Source organism: Salmo salar, chromosome 09 (assembly GCF_965601325.2).
Source record: "Salmo salar chromosome 09, fSalSal1, whole genome shotgun sequence".
Lineage (NCBI taxonomy): Eukaryota > Metazoa > Chordata > Actinopteri > Salmoniformes > Salmonidae > Salmo > Salmo salar.
The window spans coordinates 21501508-21521219 of NC_138299.1; the positions used below are offsets into that span (position 1 = coordinate 21501508).

The following is a 19712-nucleotide window of genomic DNA, read 5'->3' on the forward strand; positions in this document are numbered from 1 at the left end:
CTCTCTTTATGTAGTGTTGTGGTGTCGCTTTTGTCGTGATGAGTGTTTTGTCCCATATTTTGAATTATTTTTTAATCGCAGACCTGTCCCTGCAGGAGGCCTTTTGCCTTGTCTTCATTGTAATTTTGAATTTGCTCTTAACTGACATGCCTAGTTAAATAAAGGTTAAATAAAATAAAAAATAAAAACGTTATCCATGAATGGAAGTTAGGCTAGCGAGCAAGCATTTTAGCCAGGTAGCCTAGGACAACAAAAAATAAGTGTGTATTGTATGACAGAGTCATAAACCACGTGGAGAATTAAGTAAAACCACAAGTCCAAATGCCTATCTCCATGCATGGGTAATTTAGGAATGGTACAATTTGTACCTAGCTAGCTAGCCACCAGAGGACAACAACACAACAAGATACAACAATTCAAGTTGTTTCTGTCAATGATGTAAATCCAAACTGGCTTCTCTTGACACTTTTTTTTTTTGGTTTGCCAGGACCATTCACAGTTGAGCTCAACACTGATTGGCTATTATTATTATTTTTATTAAGTGAGGCCAAATGCTAGCTTGCTTCCCTTGCATTCAATGCTACGAGCAGAACCAATGTCATACTCTTTTTGACCAGGCAGCATGAGATAGATGGCATACACACAAAGTGACAGAGGGGCGCTGCTTCACTCACTTGGATGCTTTCTCCAGTGAGATACAAATCAAATTGTATTTGTCACATGCGCGTAATACAACAGGTGTAGCCCTTACCGTGAAATGCTTACTTACAAGCCCTTAACCAAGCAGTTCAAGAAATAGAGTTAAGAAAATATTTACAAAATAAACAAAAAAGTAACACAATAACATAACAATAACGAGGCTATATACAGGGGATACCGGTACCGAGTCAATGTGCGGGGGGTACAGGTTAGTTGAGGTAAATTGTACATGTAGGTGGGGTAAAGTGACTATGCATAGATAATAAACAGTGAGTGGCAGCAGTGTAAAAACAAAGGGGGGGGGGGGGGGTCAATATAAATAGTCCAGGTGGCCATTTGATTAATTGTTCAGCAGTCTTATGGCTTGGGGGTAGAAGCTGTTGAGGAGCCTTTTGGACCTAGACTTGGCACTCCGGTACCACTTGCTGTGCGGAAGCAGAGAGAACAGTCTATGACTTGGGTGAGTGGAGTCTTTGACAATTTTTTGGGCCTTCCTCTGACACCGAGACTCTGATAACTTACTTATGTTTTATTTTGTATTATTTTGTGGGAGCGGGGGGGGGGGGGGGGGCTGGCTTCTCTTGGTATCCATGAATACACACCACTGACCAGGTGAATTCAGGTGAAAGCTATGATCCCTTATTGATGTCCCTTTTTTAAATCCACTTCAATCAGTGTAGATGAAGAGGAGGAAACAGTCAAATAAGGATTAAGCCTTGAGACAATTCAAATCAAATCGGGCACATCGCGCAGACATGGATTGTGTATGTGTACCATTCAGAGGATGAATGGACATGAGAAAATATTTAAGTGCTTTTGAACAGGGTATGGTAGTAGATGCGTTTGTGTCAAGACCTGCAATGCTGCTGTGTTTTTCATGCTCAAAAGTTTCCCGTGTGTATCAAGAATGGTCCACCACCCAAAGGACATCCAGCCAACTTGACACAACTGTGGGAAGCATTGGAATCAACATGGGCCAGCATCCCTGTTGAACGCTTTCGACACCTTGTAGAGTCCATGACCCCACGAACTGAGGCTCAATATTAGGAAGGTGTTCTTAATGTTTGGTATACTCAGTGTTTAACTTCACATTTCAGAGAATTCTTTGGAGGCAGCAAGATGGCAATGGCTGTATGTTGGCCATTTGTTCATGTAAACGACAGTGAGGGTTGAGGGTAGCATATGGTGTGGGTGGTGATGAATATGGCGCTGGAAAGAGCTGGTTGTTCTATTAACATTGATTCAGTTGATGTAAGTTTTCTAGTTGGGCTCGGTCTGGCCCATCTGACAAAGTCGAGCCTACTTAGGATGTTTATCATTTGATAGTGTCATTCTCTTTACTGCTAAAGAATCAGTGTCAAACATAACTAATACAAGAAGCACTTTAGTATTTATTTTCAGAATATATCTACTGTAAGATCATCCATTAACTATCAGAGGACCATATGGCATAATGTCAGATGGTTGGAACATTTCTGTTTACTTATCTGATTGATTAGGTGAACACCAAACATAATCCCACTATGAATACTATAGGTGGCCTGTTTTTTGGGGGGTGTATTACAAGTACAAAAAAGTATATATCTAAAAAGTGTACAGTTATTTCCTTGATTATCAAATATCTTACCCATTTGTGAGACGATAAAATGTTTTACTTGTTCTGCCAATGTTGCATACCATCAGACTGCAGCCAGGGGAATTTTCAGGTGCTGGCAGGGAAACAATGGCTATATGCAGGTCCTATGGAGAGAAGTGTATGCTCAGGGTGGGGAGTGGGGGAGGGCTGCTGAAGCTGAGCTGCCATCTGGCTTATAATCACAGGCTGCAGACGGAGATGCCTGGTTATCATCGCCACCTGCCTATACCCCTCTATTATTCTTGTGATCAATGGCCTCTGCAAACAAGAATGGTAACCATGCATGCTTAAACAGGAAAAATATAGATTGTACATACATACGCCTAATTATGAATAATAATAATAAACAGGTAAAGACAGCTATGATGAAATTACCAAAGATATTGTTAGGTTTTCCCCCCTTTCATCTGTGATATTACTGAGTTCTCATCTGTATGTAGTTTGATAATTCCATCAGAATCCCTCCTTAATCAAAGGTAATAAATTAACACAATTTATCAATGTGAATTTACTGATCAGAATCTGTCTGTCTTTCTATGCATCTGTAGAAGTCACTGCATTAGGATCAGCTGCCTATTCACCACAAGGTGTACGGTAAAATTATAAAGCAGATATTGTAATGGTATTTCAAAACTTTGTCAGGAATAATACAGTACAATTACAAAATGGTGACATAATGGTAAGCGTTTAATGAGTCACTCCAAGGACACCAATACCCATACAACATTTCGTGTTCGCACATGCGCTTTACAGGCTGTTGTGTCCATGTGTAGGCGAATCACGTGGAGAGAATCCGTTGATCGTCTTGTCCCTGCTGTAGGAGTTGCTCCGTTCTTGATTTCATTTTGGTTGCTACCTCGCTTTGTTTTTAACACTCCCCCCCCCCCCCCCTCTCATACATTTCACCAAAGAATGAGCGACAACGAAGATATCGATGTTGACAGTGACGTAAGTTAATGTGCTCGCTCGAGCCTTTGAGGGAAACGCGTGCTTGTTGTTTCCTGGTGTACTAGCTAGCTAGTGTAGCTGAACTGGCAGATCATAAATATTTGACCCAGTAACCTGCAAACCCAGTTAGCTAAAACATTCTCTCAAACTATTTTATGTATTTTTAAAATGTCCATCTACGATAATGCCAAGTAAACGTTTGACTTACTAGCTAATGTTAGCGTTACCAGTTTTAGGAGAATGTAGTTAACGTTAGCCAACACGGAGCTTTCCTGTTCTATAACTGAATGAAAGTCGCTTGCTACCTAGCTAACTTGGCTAGACCCTTGGGCATCAACAAACAGCAATGCCTGCGACTCAAAATCCAGCTGCATCATTTGTATATCTTGTAAAATGATAATCCCACCATTACGCTGCTCTGCACTGGGGTTGTCTATCTTGCAAGAAGATAAACCCCCCCCCCCCCAAATTATGTTGAGATGCCCTGGTGTCGGAACGCAAACATGGTTACATTAAGACACCTGGAGCTGGTGCCAGATATGGGTCTGAAAACGTACCTCAAAGCAGGAATGGGATTAGCTCATGACTCTGTCCCATTACATTACATCATTGGATGAAGGCGTGACACTTGGTCTCAACATTAACACGCATCACTTGCAGTCGAGTTTTGGAAGGATAAGGAGCTTCTATTTCATATCAGTGAAAAATAAATGTAATACAATATGTTCAATTGATACACACCTTTTTATAGGGTTAGTGTTCCCACACTGCCATATGTTCACGAACAGCGCGTGTTGACAGAGGGCCCACCTGTGCTCATTTGCTATCTAACATGGTACGAACAGCTGTGTGTAAAAGCGTCAGCATGCTTCCGTTCGGATGGCATATATTAAGACATTCGCGAGAAAAAACGGCAATAGTACTGTTTGTCCATTTCCTCAAGATATGTCATTAATTTTGACATTTTGAGAGGAGTTCATAGTTGCGCAATTTTGCTTCTGACTAGGATGTTTGGTGCAGTATTAAGTGAAAAAATGAGAACGAATCGTCTCCTTCATTGACAACGTGCACTTCATTGAAGAATCCCTACTGTTGACCAATGGCCGACGAGGAAGGCGTAGACTTCGGCTACAGACCTCGGCTACCGACTTTGCTTGCCTCCAGGAAAGAAATGTGTTTTCGAACAACCTGTGCTAATTATCTATCTAGCATCTGGGGAACACCGGTCACAGGAGGTTGGTGGCACCTTAATTGGGGAGGATGGGCTCGTGGTAATGTCTGAAGTGGAATTAGTGGAATAGTATCAAATACATCAAACACATGGTTTGATGCCATTTCATTTACTCCGTTCCAGCCATTATTAGGAGCCGTTCTCCCGGAGCAGCCTCCACTGACCTGTTTGTACACTAACGTGGGAGAAAGTGTAGTTTGTCAACTGGAGGCACACAGCATATAGATCTGTACAAAACTCCCACAGTAAGTCTTTTTTATTTGAAATAATATTTATTGCTGACATGAAAGATAAGGAGCATATTCAGACCCCTTGACTTTTTCCACATTTACGTTACAGCCTTATTCTAAAATTTTCCCTCGTCAATCTGCATACAATACCTCATAATGACAAAGCAAAAACAGGCTTTTAGAAATGTTTGCTAATGTATAAACCGATACCACATTTACATAAGTATTCAGACCCTTTGCTATGAGACTTGAAATTGAGCTCAGGTCCATCCTGTTTCCATTGATCATCCTTGAGATATTTCTACAACTTTGATTGGAGTCCACCTGTGGTAAATTCAATTGATTGGACATGATTTGGAAAGGCACACACCTGTCTATATAAGGTCCCACAGTTGACAGTGCGTGTCAGAGCAAAAACCTAGACGTGAGGTCGACGGAATTGTCCGTAGAGCTCCGAAACAGGATTGTGTCGAGGCACAGATCAGGGGAAGGGTACCAAAACATTTCTGAGGGCCAAACTTTTTCAACCTCCTGAGGTCGTGCCTTCTTCGTGACTGTGCGTGTGTGTGTGTGTTTGGACCATTTTAAGTCTAGTGATTTGGACACGAGGAACTTGAAGCGGTCTACCTGCTCCACAACCGCCCATTGATGTGTGGGGGTGTGCTCGTCCCCCCTCGTTTCCTGTAGTCCACAATCAGCTCCTTGGTCTTCTTGACGTTGAGGGAGAAGTTGTTGCTCCGGCCCCACACTGCCAGGTCACTGACCTCCTTCCTCTAGGCTGACTCTTGTCGCCGGTGATCAGGTCTGCCACTGTCGTGTCGTCAGCGAACTTGATAATGGCGTTGGCGTCCATACAGTTGTGGGTGAACAGGGAGTACAGGAGGGGACTAAGCACACACCCCTGTGGGGCCACTGTGTTAAGGGTCAGTGTGGTTCAGGGGATGTTGTCTATCCTCACCACATGGGGTCGGCCCATCAGGAAGTCCAGGATCCAGTTGCAGAGGGAGGTGTTCACACCCAGAGTCCTAAGCTTGGTGACGCGCTTGGAGGGGATAAGGGTGTTGAACGCTGAGCTGTAGTCAATGAACAACATTCTCACATAGGTGATCCTCTTTTCTGGGTGGGTGTGGGTAGTTTTGAGAGCAATTGAGATTGCATCTTCTATGGATCTTTTTAGGCAGTATGCAAATTGGAGTGGGTCTAGAGTGGCTGTGATGGTGGAGTTAATGTGTGCCATAACCAGCCTCTCAAAGCACTTCATGATTACAGAAGTGACTGTTACAGGGCAGTAATCATTGTGATATGAAGCCTTAGAGTTCTTAGGAACAGGAATGATTGTGGTCATCTTAAAATGTGGTGATTACAGACTGGGACAAGGAGAGGTTGAACATTGAATGTGAATATCCCTGCCAGCTGTTCTGGACATGCTCTGAGAACGCACCCTGGAATATCGTTGGGGCCCGGGGCCTTGCGGGTGTTGACCTGATTTAAAGACCCTTCTCACGTCGGCCTCGGAGAGTAAGATCACCCAGTCCTCAGGGTGGGTGACAGCCCTCACACACGACTCAACATTGTCAAAGCGTGCATAAAATGCACTGAGTTAATCTTTTAGAGAGGCATCGTTGGGTAGATCACAGTTGGGTCTTCCTTTGTAATCTGTAATGGACTGTAGCCCCTCTCACATGCGGCGGGTGTCGGAGCCTGTGTAATATGAGTCCACCTTATTCCTATATTGTCCTTTTGTTCGTTTGATGAATCTGCGGGGTTAGTGGGCCGCCTTGTACTTATTCCCGTCTTTGGTCGTAGCATCAGGGTTGTCTACGATAGCTCTGTGTGCGGTAGCCCTGCTTTTTAGTTTAGCGCCAACTTTGGTGTTAATCCAGGGCTTTTGACTGGAGAAGCAGCAAACCCTCACCGTGGGTACCATGTCGCCAATGCATTTTCTAATGAAGCGGGTGGTTAGCTCATCTATGTTATCAGCGGAGTCTCTAAACATATTCCTATCAGCGCTAGTAAAGTAGTCCTGTAGCATAACCTCTGATTCTGGAGACCATTTCTCAACGGAGTGAATCGCCGGTACTTCAGCTTCTGCTTGTAAAACAGGAAGCAAGAGTACGGAGGCCTGATGTGATTTGCAGATTTTTTTTTTTTACCTTTTATTTAACTAGGCAAGTCAGTTAAGAACAAATTCTTATTTTCAATGACGGCCTAGGAACAGTGGGTTAACTGCCTTGTTCAGAGGCAGAACGACAGATTCTTACCTTGTCAGCTCGGGGATTCGATCTTGCAACCTTTCGGTTACTAATCCAATGCTCTAACCACTAGGCTACCTGCCGATTAGCGGACATTTTAGTCATTTAGCAGACGCTCTTATCCAGAGCGACTTACAGTAGTGAATGCATACATTTCATTTCATGCATTTCTTTTAAAACTGGCCCCCTTTGGGAATCGAACCCACAACCCTGGCGTTGCAAACACCATGCTCTACCAACTGAGCCACACTGAAATATCAGTGGTCTAGGACTGTATCCCTCCTAGTGGTGTTGGAGACGTGTTGATGGAAGTTGGGCATCGCATGTCTTAGTGACGCCAAATAAAATCTCAGGCAACCAGAAAGGCAGCCTCTGGGTGTAGGGTTTCCTGCTTGTTTATAGCCTTGTACAGTTCGTTAAGGGCCAGCTTGTTATTTTTATTGTCCTGAGGTGGAATGTATACAGCAGGCACGATAACAGCTGAAAAATACCTAGGGAGGTAGAGTTGGCATTTGACCATCAGGTATACCAAGACTGGTGAACAGTGGATCGACACTTCCACCACGTTGGAATTTGCACATCAGTTGAAGTTGATGAAGCGACAAGCCCCTCTTTTGTTGTTAAACGCGACCTGCAACCTTTTTTATTTTTTTAATTCTTTAATCGTTATTTTTGTATACATATACTTGTAATAATACTGATGAACAATAATAAACTCTTAACCTCATAATACATAAATCAAATCTATTTAGTCTCAAATAAATAATGAAAAAACAGTGTTGGAGAAGAAAGTAAAAGTGCAATATGTGCCATGTAAAAAAGCTAACTTAAGTTCCTTGCTCAGAACATGAGAACATATGAAAGCTGGTGGTTCAATATGCCTAGTTCTTCAATATTTCCAGTTAAGAAGTTTTAGGTTGTAGTTATTATAGGAATTATGACGCGTCGACTATTTCTCTCTCTACTATTTGTATTTCATATACCTTTGACTATTGGATGTTCTAATAGGCACATTAGTATTGCCAGCCTAATCTCGGGAGTTGATAGGCTTGAAGTCATAAACAGCTCTGTGAAGCAAGCATTGCTAAGAGCTGCTGGCAAACGCAGTAAAGTTTGAATGAATGCTTACGAGCCTTCTGCCGCCTACCACCGCTCAGTCAGACTGCTCTATCAAATCATAGACTTAATTATAATAAACACAGAAATACGAGCCGTTGGTCATTAATTAAGTAAAAGCCTTGGTTTCATGCATGTTAACATTAGAAGCCTCCTCCCTAAGTTTGTTTTATTCACTGCTTTAGCACACTCTGCCAACCCAGATGTCCGAGCCTTGTCTGAATCCTGGCTTAGGAAGACCACCAAAAACCCTGAAATTTCCATCCCTAACAATAAAATGTTCTGACAAGATAGAATTGCCAAAGGGGGTGGAGTTGCAATCTACTGCAGAGATAACCTGCAGAGTTCTGTCTTACTATCCACGTCTGTGCTCAAACAATTTGAACTTCTACTTTTAAAAATTCACCTTTCTATAAACAAGTCTGTCATCGTTGCCGCTTTCCCTGGACACCATATGTGAATTGATTGCCCCCCATCTATCTTCTGAGCTCGTGCTGTTAGGTGACCTAAACTGGGACATGCTTAACACCCCGGCCATCCTACAATCTAAGCTTGATGCCCTCAATCTCACACAAATTATCTATGAACCTACCAGGTTCAACCCCAAATCCGTAAACACGGGCACCCTCATAGATATCATCCTAACCAACCTGCCCTCCAAATACACCTTTGCTGTCTTCAACCAGGATCTCAGCAATCACTGCCTCATTGCTTGCGTCCGTAATGGGTCTGCGGTCAAACGACCACCCCTCATCACTGTCAAACGCTCCCTAAAACATGGAAGGATATTGACCTCATTCCGTCAGTAGAAGATGCCTGGTTATTCTTTAAAAGTGCCTTCCACAAAATCTTAAATAAGCATGCCCCATTCAAAAGATTTTGAACCAGGAACAGATATAGCCCGTGGTTCACTCCAGACCTGACTGCCCTTGACTAGCACAAAAACATCCTGTGGCGTACGGCATTAGCGTCAAATAGCCCCCGCGATATGCAACTTTTCAGGGAAGTTAGGAACCAATATACACAGGCAGTTAGGAATGCAAAGGCTAGCTTATTCAAACAGAAATGTGCATCCTGCAGCACAAATTCCAAAAAGTTCTGGGACACTAAAGTCAATGGAGAATAAGAGCACCTCCTCCCAGCTGCCCACTGCACTGAGGCTAGGAAACACTGTCACCACCGATAAATCCATGATAATTGAGAATTTCAATAAGCATTTTTCTACGGCTGGCCATGGTTTCCACCTGGCCACCCCTTCCCTGGTCAACAGCCCTGCACCCTCCACAGCAACTTGCCCAAGCCTCCCCCATTTCTCCTCCTTCACCCAAATCCAGATAGCTGATGTTCTGAAAGAGCTGCAAAATCTGGACCCATACAAATCAGCAGGGTTAGACAGTCTGGACCCTCTCTTTCTAAAAATGATCAGCCGAAATTGTTGCAACCCCTATTACTAGCCAGTTAAACCTCTTTTTCATATCGTCTGAGATTCTCAAAGATTGGAAAGCTGCTGCGGTCATCCCCCTCTTCAAAGGGGGACACACTCCAGACCCAAACTGCTACAGACCTATATCTATCCTACCCTGCCTTTCTAAGGTCTTTGAAAGCCAAGTTAACAAACAGATCACAGACCATTTCGAATCCCACCGCACCTTCTCCGCTATGCAATCTGGTTTCCGAGCTGGTCATGGGTGCACCTCAGCCACGCTCAAGGTCCTAAACGATATCATAACCACCATCGATAAGAGACAATACTGTGCAGCTGTATTCATCGACCTGGCCAAGGCTTTCGACTCTGTCAATCACCACATTCTTATCGGCAGACTCAACAGCCTTGGCTTCTCAAATGTCTGCCTTGCCTGGTTTACCAACTACTTTGCAGACAGAGTTCAGTGTGTCAAATCGGAGAGCCTGTTGTCCAGACCTCTGGCAGTCTCTATGGGTGTGCCACAGGGTTCAATTCTCGGGCTGACTCTTTTCTCTGTATACATCAATGATGTCGCTCTTGCTGCTGGTGATTCTCTGATCCACCTCTATGCAGACGACACCATTCTGTATACTTCTGGCCCTTCTTTGGACACTGTGTTAACTAACCTCCAGACGAGCTTCAATGCCATACACCTATCCTTCCGTGGCCTCCAACTGCTCTTAAATGCAAGTAAAACTAAATGCATGCTCTTCAACCGATCGCTGCCCGCACCTGCCCGCCCGTCCAGCATCACTACTCTGGACGGTTCTGACTGAAAATATGTGGACAACTACAAATACCTAGGTGTCTGGTTAGACTCACATTAAGCATCTCCAATCCAAATTTAAATCTAGAATTGGCTTCCTATTTTGCAACAAAGCGTCCTTCAATCATGCTGCCATACCCTCGTAAAACTGACTATCCTGCCTATCCTTGACTTCGGCGATGCCATTTACAAAATAGCCTCCAACACTCTACTCAGCAAACTGAATATAGTCTATCACAGTGCCATCGGCGTCCAAAAAGGCAGATTACCGATTGTTATGAATTTGAAATCGGCCGTGCCTATTAATCGGTCGACCTCTAGTTGTAATTTATATTTGGAAAATACACTCCTTATGTTTCCAAAAACCTTAAGAGATGCATTTTAATGTTCAGAACGAGAGTTGGGACAATTTACGTTTTTTTTCGTGATATCCAATTGGTAGTTAGTCTTGTCCCATCGCTGCAACTCCCAATTCCCATGAGCCATGCGTCCTCTGAAACACAAACCTGCCAAGCCGCACTGCTTCTTGACACACTGCTCACTTAACCCGGAAGCCAACCGCACCAATGTGTCAGAGGAAACACCGTACAACTGGCAACCGAAGTCAGCGTGCATGCGCCCGGCTAGAGCGCGATAGGACACGGACATCCCTGCCGGACAAACTCTCCTCTAACCCGGACAGCACTGGGCCAATTGTGCTCTGCCTCATGGGTCTCCCGGTCGCGGCCGGCAGCGACACAGCCCGGGTTTGAACCTGGGTCTATAGTAACGCCCCAATCACTGCGATGCAGTGCTTTAGACCTCTGCGCCACTCGGGAGAAGTGTTGGAACTCTTAACAAAACTCCCCTGGCCAGAAGATACTATCATCAATGTGTGCTATAGGTAGTTTTAGTGTCTATGAATGGGTCAACGGGTGCTAAAGGTTAATATTACCCCATCAACACGGTTGCGAGGTCAGCTAAGCTTGTGCAGAGAAGTGTACAAGGGCAGTGCCATTTTTCCAAAGTTAGCTAGCTAGGTATACTTTTCTCTTTTAGATGTAATTTGAGCTATCTACATGTATCTATGAGGCTTAAAGGGTAATTCCATCATATAATGCCTAAACACATCCTATATTTAGCTAGCTAGCAGTACAAAATTACCCATTCCTTTAGTTTGTTTTCTTGCAAGAAACTTGTAAACATTGCGGCTTAACCTAAACATGTCTGATGGGTAAATTCCGCCAAGTATCAAACTTGTATCACACTATGCAGAGGATGCCATTCAAAAGTCATGTCATTTTTGCTGTGTACTATGCACCCCATGAGAGGGAATAATATACATTGTGTCCTTCCTATCACAATTACACATTGATTTAGTCTTCCCTGTAACTCAGTTGGTAGAGCATGGTGTTTGCAATGCCAGGGTTGTGGGTTCGATTCCCACGGGGGGCCAGCACAGAAAAAAAAAATGTATGAAATGAAATGTATGCATTCACTACTGTAAGTCGCTCTGGATAAGAGCGTCTGCTAAATGACTAAAATGTAAAATGATGTCTTTTGACAGGTTGTTCACACTTCATCAATAGGTGAAAAGACAATGCAGTCATTGCATTTGCGGCTGGAAAGTATTCAGACCCCTTGACTTTTTCCACATTTTGTTACCTTACAAACTTGTTCTAAAATTGATTTAAATCGTTTTTTTCATCAGCAATATACATACAATACCCCATCATGACAAAGCAAAAACAGGTTTAGAAAATGTAGCAAATTAATAAAATAAGAAAAAACGGAAATTGCATTTACCTATGTATTCATACCCTTTTACTCAGTACTTTGTTAAAGCACCTTTGGCAGCGATTACAGCCTCAAGTCTTCTTGGGTATGACACTACAAGCTTGGCACACCTGTATTTGGGGAGTTTCTCCCATTCTCTGCAGATCCTCTCAAGCTCTGTCAGGATGGATGGGGAGCGTCGCTGCAAAGCTATTTTCAGGTCTTTCCAGAGATGTTCGATCGGGTTCAAGTCCGGGCTCTGGCTAGGCCACTCAAGGACATTCAGAGACTTGTCCCAGTGCCACTACTGTGTTGTCTTGGCTGTGTTCTTAGGGTCATTGTCCTGTTGGAAGCTGAACCTTCACCCCAGTCTGAGGTCCTGAGCACTCTGGAGCAGGTTTTCATCAAGGCTCTCTCTGTACTTTGCTCCGTTCATCTTTCCCTCGATCGTGACTAGTCTCCCAGTCCCTGCTGCTGAAAAACATCCCCACAGCATGATGCTGCCACCACCATGCTTCACCGTAGGGATAGGTCCAGGTTTCCTCCAGACGTGACGCTTGGCATTCAGGCCAAAGAGTTCAATCTTGGTTTCATCAGACAAGAGAATCTTGTTTCTCATGGTCTGAGAATCCATTAGGTGCCTATTTTTAGCAAACTCCAATCGGGCTGTCATGTTCCTTTTTACTGAGGCGTGGCTTCCGTCTGGCCACTCTACCATAAAGGCCTGATTGGTAGAGTGCTGCAGAGATGGGTGAACCTTCCAGAAGGACAACCATCTCCACAGAGGAACTTTGCAGCACTGTCAGAGTGACCATCGGGTTCTTGGTCACCTACCTGACCAAGGCCCTTCTCCCCCGATTTGCTCAGTTTGGCCAGGCGGCCAGCTCTAGGAAGAGTCTTGGTGGTTCCAAACGTCTTCCATTTAAGAATGATGGAGGCCACTGTGTTCTTGGGGGACCTTCAATGCTGCAGAATTTTTTTTGGTACCCTTCCCCAGATCTGTGCCTCGACACAATCCTGTCTCCGAGGTAGACGGACAATTCCTTCCATCTCAAGGCTTAGTTTTTGCTCTGACATGCACTCTCAACTGTGGGACCATATATAGACAATTGAATTTACCACAGGTGGAATCCAATCAAGTTGTAGAAACATCTCAAGGATGATCAATGGAAACAGGATGCACCGGAGCTCAATTTCGAGTCTCAGCAAATGGTCTGAATAGTTATGTAAATAAGGTAATTCTGTATTTTTTCTTTTTTCTTTTTTTTAATCTGTTTTCACATTGTCATTATGGGGTACAAAACCGAAAGTTAAAATTTAAGAACGGGAAGCATAGAAATAGTGCACATAGAACAGATTTACACTTCTTAGACTTGCTTTCAATGAAAATGACAGCTCTGTAACTTAGATTTTTATGTGAATTTGGTCGATTGCCAAAATGTTACATATTGTAGCTTTTAAAGGGATAGTTCACCCAAATTACACATTTCTTTCCTTACCCTGTAAGCAGTCTATGGACAAGGTATGACAGCAATCCATGCTTTGGTTTAAATTCCCTTGTACTGTTTCTACATGCTAATGTTCTAGCATTTATGGCATAAATCCCATTTGTCATGGGACCAATATTAGCATTTTTCACACATGTCCAAATCTTTCAAAAGTATCTCAAATGTATTGTGAAGCTCAAGTCACTTAGATGTTTTGAACATGTGTGAAAAATGCTAATATTGGTCCCATGACTTTAATGGGATTTGTGCCACCAATACCTTGTCTATAGACTGCTTACAGCGTAAGGAAACCAATGTAATTTTGTAGTTTGGGTGAAATATCCCTTTAAATCGTGCATCAGTCTATATTTATCCTTACTGTTACTAGGATCAACTCATTAGCAATGTGTTGGGCTAATGTGTTAAATCATTGAGTTCGGATTCTAATGGGGATTAAAATGGACAGCCTATGTTTTAAAAAAAAAAACTTCAACATTGGAGGAAGAAGCCAACTTTAAAATGTTTGCTTTAACATTTGGCCACCTATTAGGCCTATTGCTAGTTTGGGTTGACATTGATTCCTCTGTGAATCTCTCTTTGCAGGCTGACAAACGAGCACATCACAATGCGCTGGAGCGCAAACGTAGGGACCACATTAAAGACAGCTTCAGCAGTTTACGGGACTCTGTGCCTGTGTTACAAGGGGAGAAGGTTAGTGAAGTTAGTAATCGGTATTTTCTACTTTCCAGCTCTGTCAGACTGTAGAATAAATGCAATATGAAGTTAGTAGTTTGTATGAATGTCCAAATGTATTAATGCTAAATCTACTACTGTAGCAATGATGATCAAATAAGCCTCACCCATTATTTTGAATGGTATATTTTTCATTAATGAGTTAATAATCAGCTTGGAATGATACTTGGTTCCAATAAGCTAATGGTATTTAGCCTAATCTTGAATAACTAGGCCACCAGTGTGTCATCTGTAATGCTCTGATAAGGACAAATGAAACATTGCCTCATGGCTGAGTTTTTCATTTGCTGCTGACAGCAATCTGTCAAACAGGCTTCCCGAGCTCAGATCCTAGACAAAGCCACAGACTACATCCAGTACATGAGACGGAAAAACCACACACACCAGCAGGACATTGACGACCTGAAGAAGCAGAATGCAATGCTAGAGCAGCAGGGTGAGTGTGGGCTCAAGGCCCAGGGACAACTGCAGGTGCAGGAGGGTGAGTCATGGTGTGTCTTGGTCATGGGCACTACTGATCAGAACCATACTTGCACTACTTACACTCTGCTTCTGATGGCCTTTATTGCATTATCCCAGTGAACAATGTTTCACGGTGGAGAAGGGAGAGACTTATACTTATCCTATTGTTCTGTGTTTCTCTGGTTGATTTTAGTCCGTGCACTGGAGAAAGCCAAAGGGAACACTACGCTCCAGGCCAACTACTCTTCCTCTGACAGCAGCTGGTACACCAACCCCAAGGGGAGCACAGTGTCTGCCTTCGATGGAGGCTCCGACTCCAGCTCTGAATCAGAGACAGAGGAGCCGGCCAATAGAAAGAAGCTGCGTGTGGAGCCCATCTAGACTCCATCCACAGTGCTATCACCAGAGAGACTCTTATCCACCAGCCCCCTCCTCCTCCTGTTCAGTCTGTTTCCATCCTTCTCATGCCAGTCCAGGAGACAGAGGGAAGGCCATGTGAGAAAGGTGCGATCATGGCTTTTCCAACATTTTGTTACGTTACAGCCTTATTCTAAAATGGATTAAAATGTTTTATAAATGTATGCGCATTACCCCATAATGACCAAGCAAAAACTGGTTTTTAGACATTGTTGCACATTCATTAAAAATAAATGTATCATATTTACACAAGTATTCAGACCCTTTACCTGGCAGTGATTACAGCCTCAAGTCTTGGGTATTACGCTACAAGCTTGGCACACCTGTATTTGGGGAGTTTCTCCCATTCTTCTCTGCAGATCCTCAAGCTCTGTCAGGTTGGATTTGGAACATCGCTGCATAGCTGTTTTCAGGTCTCTCCAGAGATGTTCGATTGGGTTCAAGTCTGGGCTCTGGCTGGGCCACTCAAGGACATTCAGAGACTTGTCCCGAAGTCATTAGTGCATTGTCTTGGCTGTGTGCTTAGTGTCTTTGTCCTGTAGGAAGGTAAGCTGTCACCCCAGTCTGTCTTGAGCAGGTTTTCATCAAGGATCTCTGTACTTTGCAGTGTTCATCTTTCCCTCGATCGTAACTAGTCTCCCAGTCCCTGCCGCTGAAATACATCCACACAGCATGATGCTACCACCACCATGCTTCACCGTAGGTATGGTACCAGGTTTCCTCCAGATGTGACACTTGGCATTCAGGCCAAAGAGTTCAATCTTGGTTTCATCAGACCAGAGAATCTTGTTTCTACATGGTCTGAGAGTCCTTTAGGTGCCTTTTGGCAAACTCCAAGCAGGCTGTCATGTGCCTTTTACTGAGGAGTGGCTTCCGTCTGGCCACTCTACCATAAGGCCTGATTGGTGGAGTGCTGCAGAGATGGTTGTCCTTCTGGAAGGTTCTCATATCTCCACAGAGGAACTCTGGCGCTCTGTCAGAATGACCATCATTATTTATTTACAATTTACAATGAAGGTTAACAGTGGGTTAACTGCCTTGTTCAGGGGCAGAATGACAGATTTTTACCTTGTCAGTTTGAGGATTCGATCTAGCAACCTTTCGGTTACTGGCCCAATGCTCTAACCACTAGGCTCCCTGCTGCCCCCTTGACCTCATGACTTGGTTTTTGCTTTGATATGCACTGTCAACTGTGGGACATTATATAGGCAGGTGTGTGCCTTTCCAAATCATGTCCAATCAATTGAATTTACACCAGATGTACTCCAGTCAAGTTGTAGGAACATCTCAAGGATGATCAATGGAAACAGGATGCACCTGACCTCAATAACTAAGAACCTGTTTTCGCTTTGTCATTATGGGTTATTGTGTGTAGGTTGAGGAAATGTTTTTATCCATTTTACAGTAAGGCTGTAACGTAACGATGTGAAAAAAGTCAAGGGGTCTGAATACTTTCCGAATGCAGTGTATATACAACTCTTCAACCTTTCTCCTCCTTTGCCAGTGTATTGTCACGCCTCATGGTGCACAAACACGTCTCAACACCCCCAAAGTGACACAGCTCTGCAGTTTGAAGAACTTAATGCTTTTAAAACATCATTATTCAGAATCGGATATGAAGGTGAACAGCTTTAGTCTAGCTACAACAAATACTCCCATGTCTCGTTTTGGATCACCTCAATGAACCTGTTCGAAGAGTTGAGACTTTCACAGACCTTTTGAGAAAATGTCCGTAGGAATAGTTTACCTTTTTAATATTTGTACTTTTCCACAAAAGAATGTTAAGTTGCTTTGAAAAAAAATGTATGTAATGCAATCTTCTGGAATCAGGGTGGATGGATGAAGTCTTTAAATATAGGGATTTGATTACACATATTTCAAAGTGATATGTTGAAATTGATTTCTTATCCCATATTGTACATTTTTGTTGAATTTTACCACTTGTCAATGGAGATTGTTCATCCTTCATCAGTGTTGGCATCATTTAATATATTCTCACCTCACAGGTTCAGCAATGTTTTTATTTTGTTATTCTCAAGAAAATGAATATTACATGTATTTTTTCAAAATTGATAAATATTTAATGTTACACAATGCAGTTAAAAGGTAGTAACCTTTTTATTTGTATTAAAGGAAAAGGCCATATCAGTGTAGTGCATATTACTGTATACTTGTAAATGTTGTCCATTCTACAAAGAAAAACCCCTCGAAATATTTGCCTGTCCTGGGAATGTTTGTCATTTAGATTTTTTATTTTACAGATAATTAATGTGTAAGAATCTAGATTTATTTTTATTTTTTTCTATTGATATTACAGGTGTTGTAAGTACTGCCAACAATTCGTGCAAGTTGAGGCATACCTTTGCTGAGAAACTTATAAATAAAACTATTTTATCCAGTGCTGTGTTTAGTGACAGGATGCATTTATTTTGAATAGTAAACTCTTGGTCTGATGGGGTGTTGTGATAGCGTAGCATACTTTTAGATGAACAGTCAACTAGATTACCCTTGTTTGACAAGATATGTTTGAAAACCTAGATAGACTGTGCTTCAAGGTGGTCTTGCTTACAATCTCCCAGCTTTTGTTATAACATTTGTTAGTGGGGGACTACAATACAGACGTAAAATGGTTCTGTACCAAGTCTACCTTATCCAGGAAGTCCCATTGCGGTCAGAATACCTATTTTACAAGGGAGACCTGGCCTAGAGGGCAGCTTAAAATATATGTCAAAGAATGCCTTACTGTTTGGTGAGTTTTCTTGGTACTTCGTTCTTACCAGCACCATTCGTGTCAATGTTTGTCCCACATTTTAAACCCTACATGCTCTAAGCACTGAGTTGCATGGTGCTGGCTGACCGGCCTATTGACAATGCCAATTTGAAGTGAGCACTGAGCTCAGATAATCCACATACCTGACACACACCTCTCATGCAGGCTCATCATGCATTTTAAAGGAGCCATCTTTATCTGGTGATGTAGGCTAGTACCTGTTCTGTTTAACAAATCAACATTTTATTTGTCACATACACATGGTTAGCAGATGTTAATGCGAGTGTAGGGAAATGCTTGTGCTTCTAGTTCCGACCATGCGGTAATATCTAACAAGTAATCTAACAATTTCACAACAACTACCTTATACACACAAGTGTAAAGGAATGAATAAAAATATATGGATGAGCGATGGCCGAACGGCATAGGCAAGATGCAGTAGATGGTATAGAGTACAGTGTATAAATATGAGATGAGTAATGTAAGGTATGTAAACATTTAAAGTGTCTAGTGATACATTTATTACATCCAATTTTTAATTATTAAAGTGGCTAGAGATGAGTCAGTATGTTGGCAGCAGCCACTCAATGTTAGTGATGGCTGTTTAACAGTCTGATGGCCTTGAGATAGAAGCTGTTTTTTAGTCCCGGACCCAGCTTTGATGCACCTGTACTGACCTCGCCTTCTGGATGATAGCGGTGTGAACAGGCAGTGGCTCAGGTGGTTGTTGTCCTTGATGATCTTTTTGGCCTTCCTGTGACATCGGGTGGTGTAGGTGTCCTGGAGGGCAGGTAGTTTGCCCCCGGTGATGCGTTGTGCAGACCTCACTACCCTCTGGAGAGCCTTACGGTTGTGGGCGGAGCAGTTGCCGTACCAGGCGGTGATACAGCCCGACTGGATGTTCTCGATTGTGCATCTGTAAAAGTTTGAGTGTTTTTGGTGACAACCAAATTTCTTCAGCCTCCTGAGGTTGAAGAGGCGCTGCTGCGCCTTCTTCACCACGCTGTCTGTGTGGGTGGACCATTTCAGTTTGTCCGTGATGTGTACGCCGAGGAACTTAAAACTTTCCACCCTCTCCACTACTGTCCCGTCAATGTGGATAGGGGGCTGCTCCCTCTGCTGTTTCCTGAAGTCCACGATCATCTCCTTTGTTTTGTTGACATTGAGTGTGAGGTTATTTTCCTGACACCACACTCCGAGGGCCCTCACCTCCTCCCTGTAGGCCGTCTCGTCATTGTTGGTAATCAAGCCTACCACTGTAGTGTCGTCTGCAAACTTGATGATTGAGTTGGAGGCGTGCATGGCCACGCAGTCATGGGTGAACAGGGAGTACAGGAGAGAGCTGAGAACGCACCCTTGTGGGGCCCCAGTGTTGAGGATCAGCGGGGTGGAGATGTTGTTTTCTACCCTCACCACCTGGGGGCGGCCTGTCAGAAAGTCCAGGACCCAGTTGCACAGGGCGGGGTCGAGACCCAGGGTCTCAAGCTTAATGACGAGTTTGGAGGGTACTATGGTGTTAAATGCTGAGCTGTAGTCGATGAACAGCATTCTTACATAGGTATTCCTCTTGTCCAGATGGGTTAGGGCAGTGTGATTGCGATTGCGTCGTCTGTGGACCTATTGGGGCGGTAAGCAAATTGGAGTGGGTCTAGGGTGTCAGGTAGGGTGGAGGTGATATGGTCTTTGACTAGTCTCTCAAAGCACTTCATGATGACGGAAGTGAGT

At 43.3% G+C, this 19712-nt stretch overlaps 1 protein-coding gene across 4 annotated transcripts; it reads left to right on the forward strand.

Annotated features, from left to right (window-relative positions):
* Positions 1 to 3077: 3077 nt before the first annotated feature.
* LOC106611077 (protein max) lies at positions 3078 to 17618 on the forward strand. Of its 4 annotated transcripts, none has more exons than XM_014210941.3 (4): positions 3078 to 3283; positions 14189 to 14305; positions 14636 to 14819; positions 14994 to 17618. In XM_014210941.3, exons 1-4 carry the CDS (start codon positions 3101 to 3103, stop codon positions 15179 to 15181), a joined length of 672 nt encoding a protein of 223 aa, XP_014066416.2. In that variant the 5' UTR covers positions 3078 to 3100; the 3' UTR covers positions 15182 to 17618. The 4 variants fall into 4 exon arrangements, with proteins under 4 accessions (XP_014066416.2, XP_014066417.2, XP_014066418.2 ...); XM_014210942.3 differs by having other exon boundaries at positions 3084 to 3283; positions 14189 to 14296; XM_014210943.3 differs by having other exon boundaries at positions 3087 to 3283; positions 14636 to 14774.
* Positions 17619 to 19712: the final 2094 nt, after the last annotated feature.

Bases quoted from the DNA above. Each gene is read 5' to 3' on its own strand.
- LOC106611077 (XM_014210941.3), top strand. From the start codon at position 3,101: ATGTGTAGGCGAATCACGTGGAGAGAATCCGTTGATCGTCTTGTCCCT. The intron at 3,284-14,188 runs GTAAGTTAATGT...CTCTCTTTGCAG, and splicing joins ATATCGATGTTGACAGTGAC to GCTGACAAACGAGCACATCA. The intron at 14,306-14,635 runs GTTAGTAATCGG...TGCTGCTGACAG, and splicing joins AAGGGGAGAAGGTTAGTGAA to CAATCTGTCAAACAGGCTTC.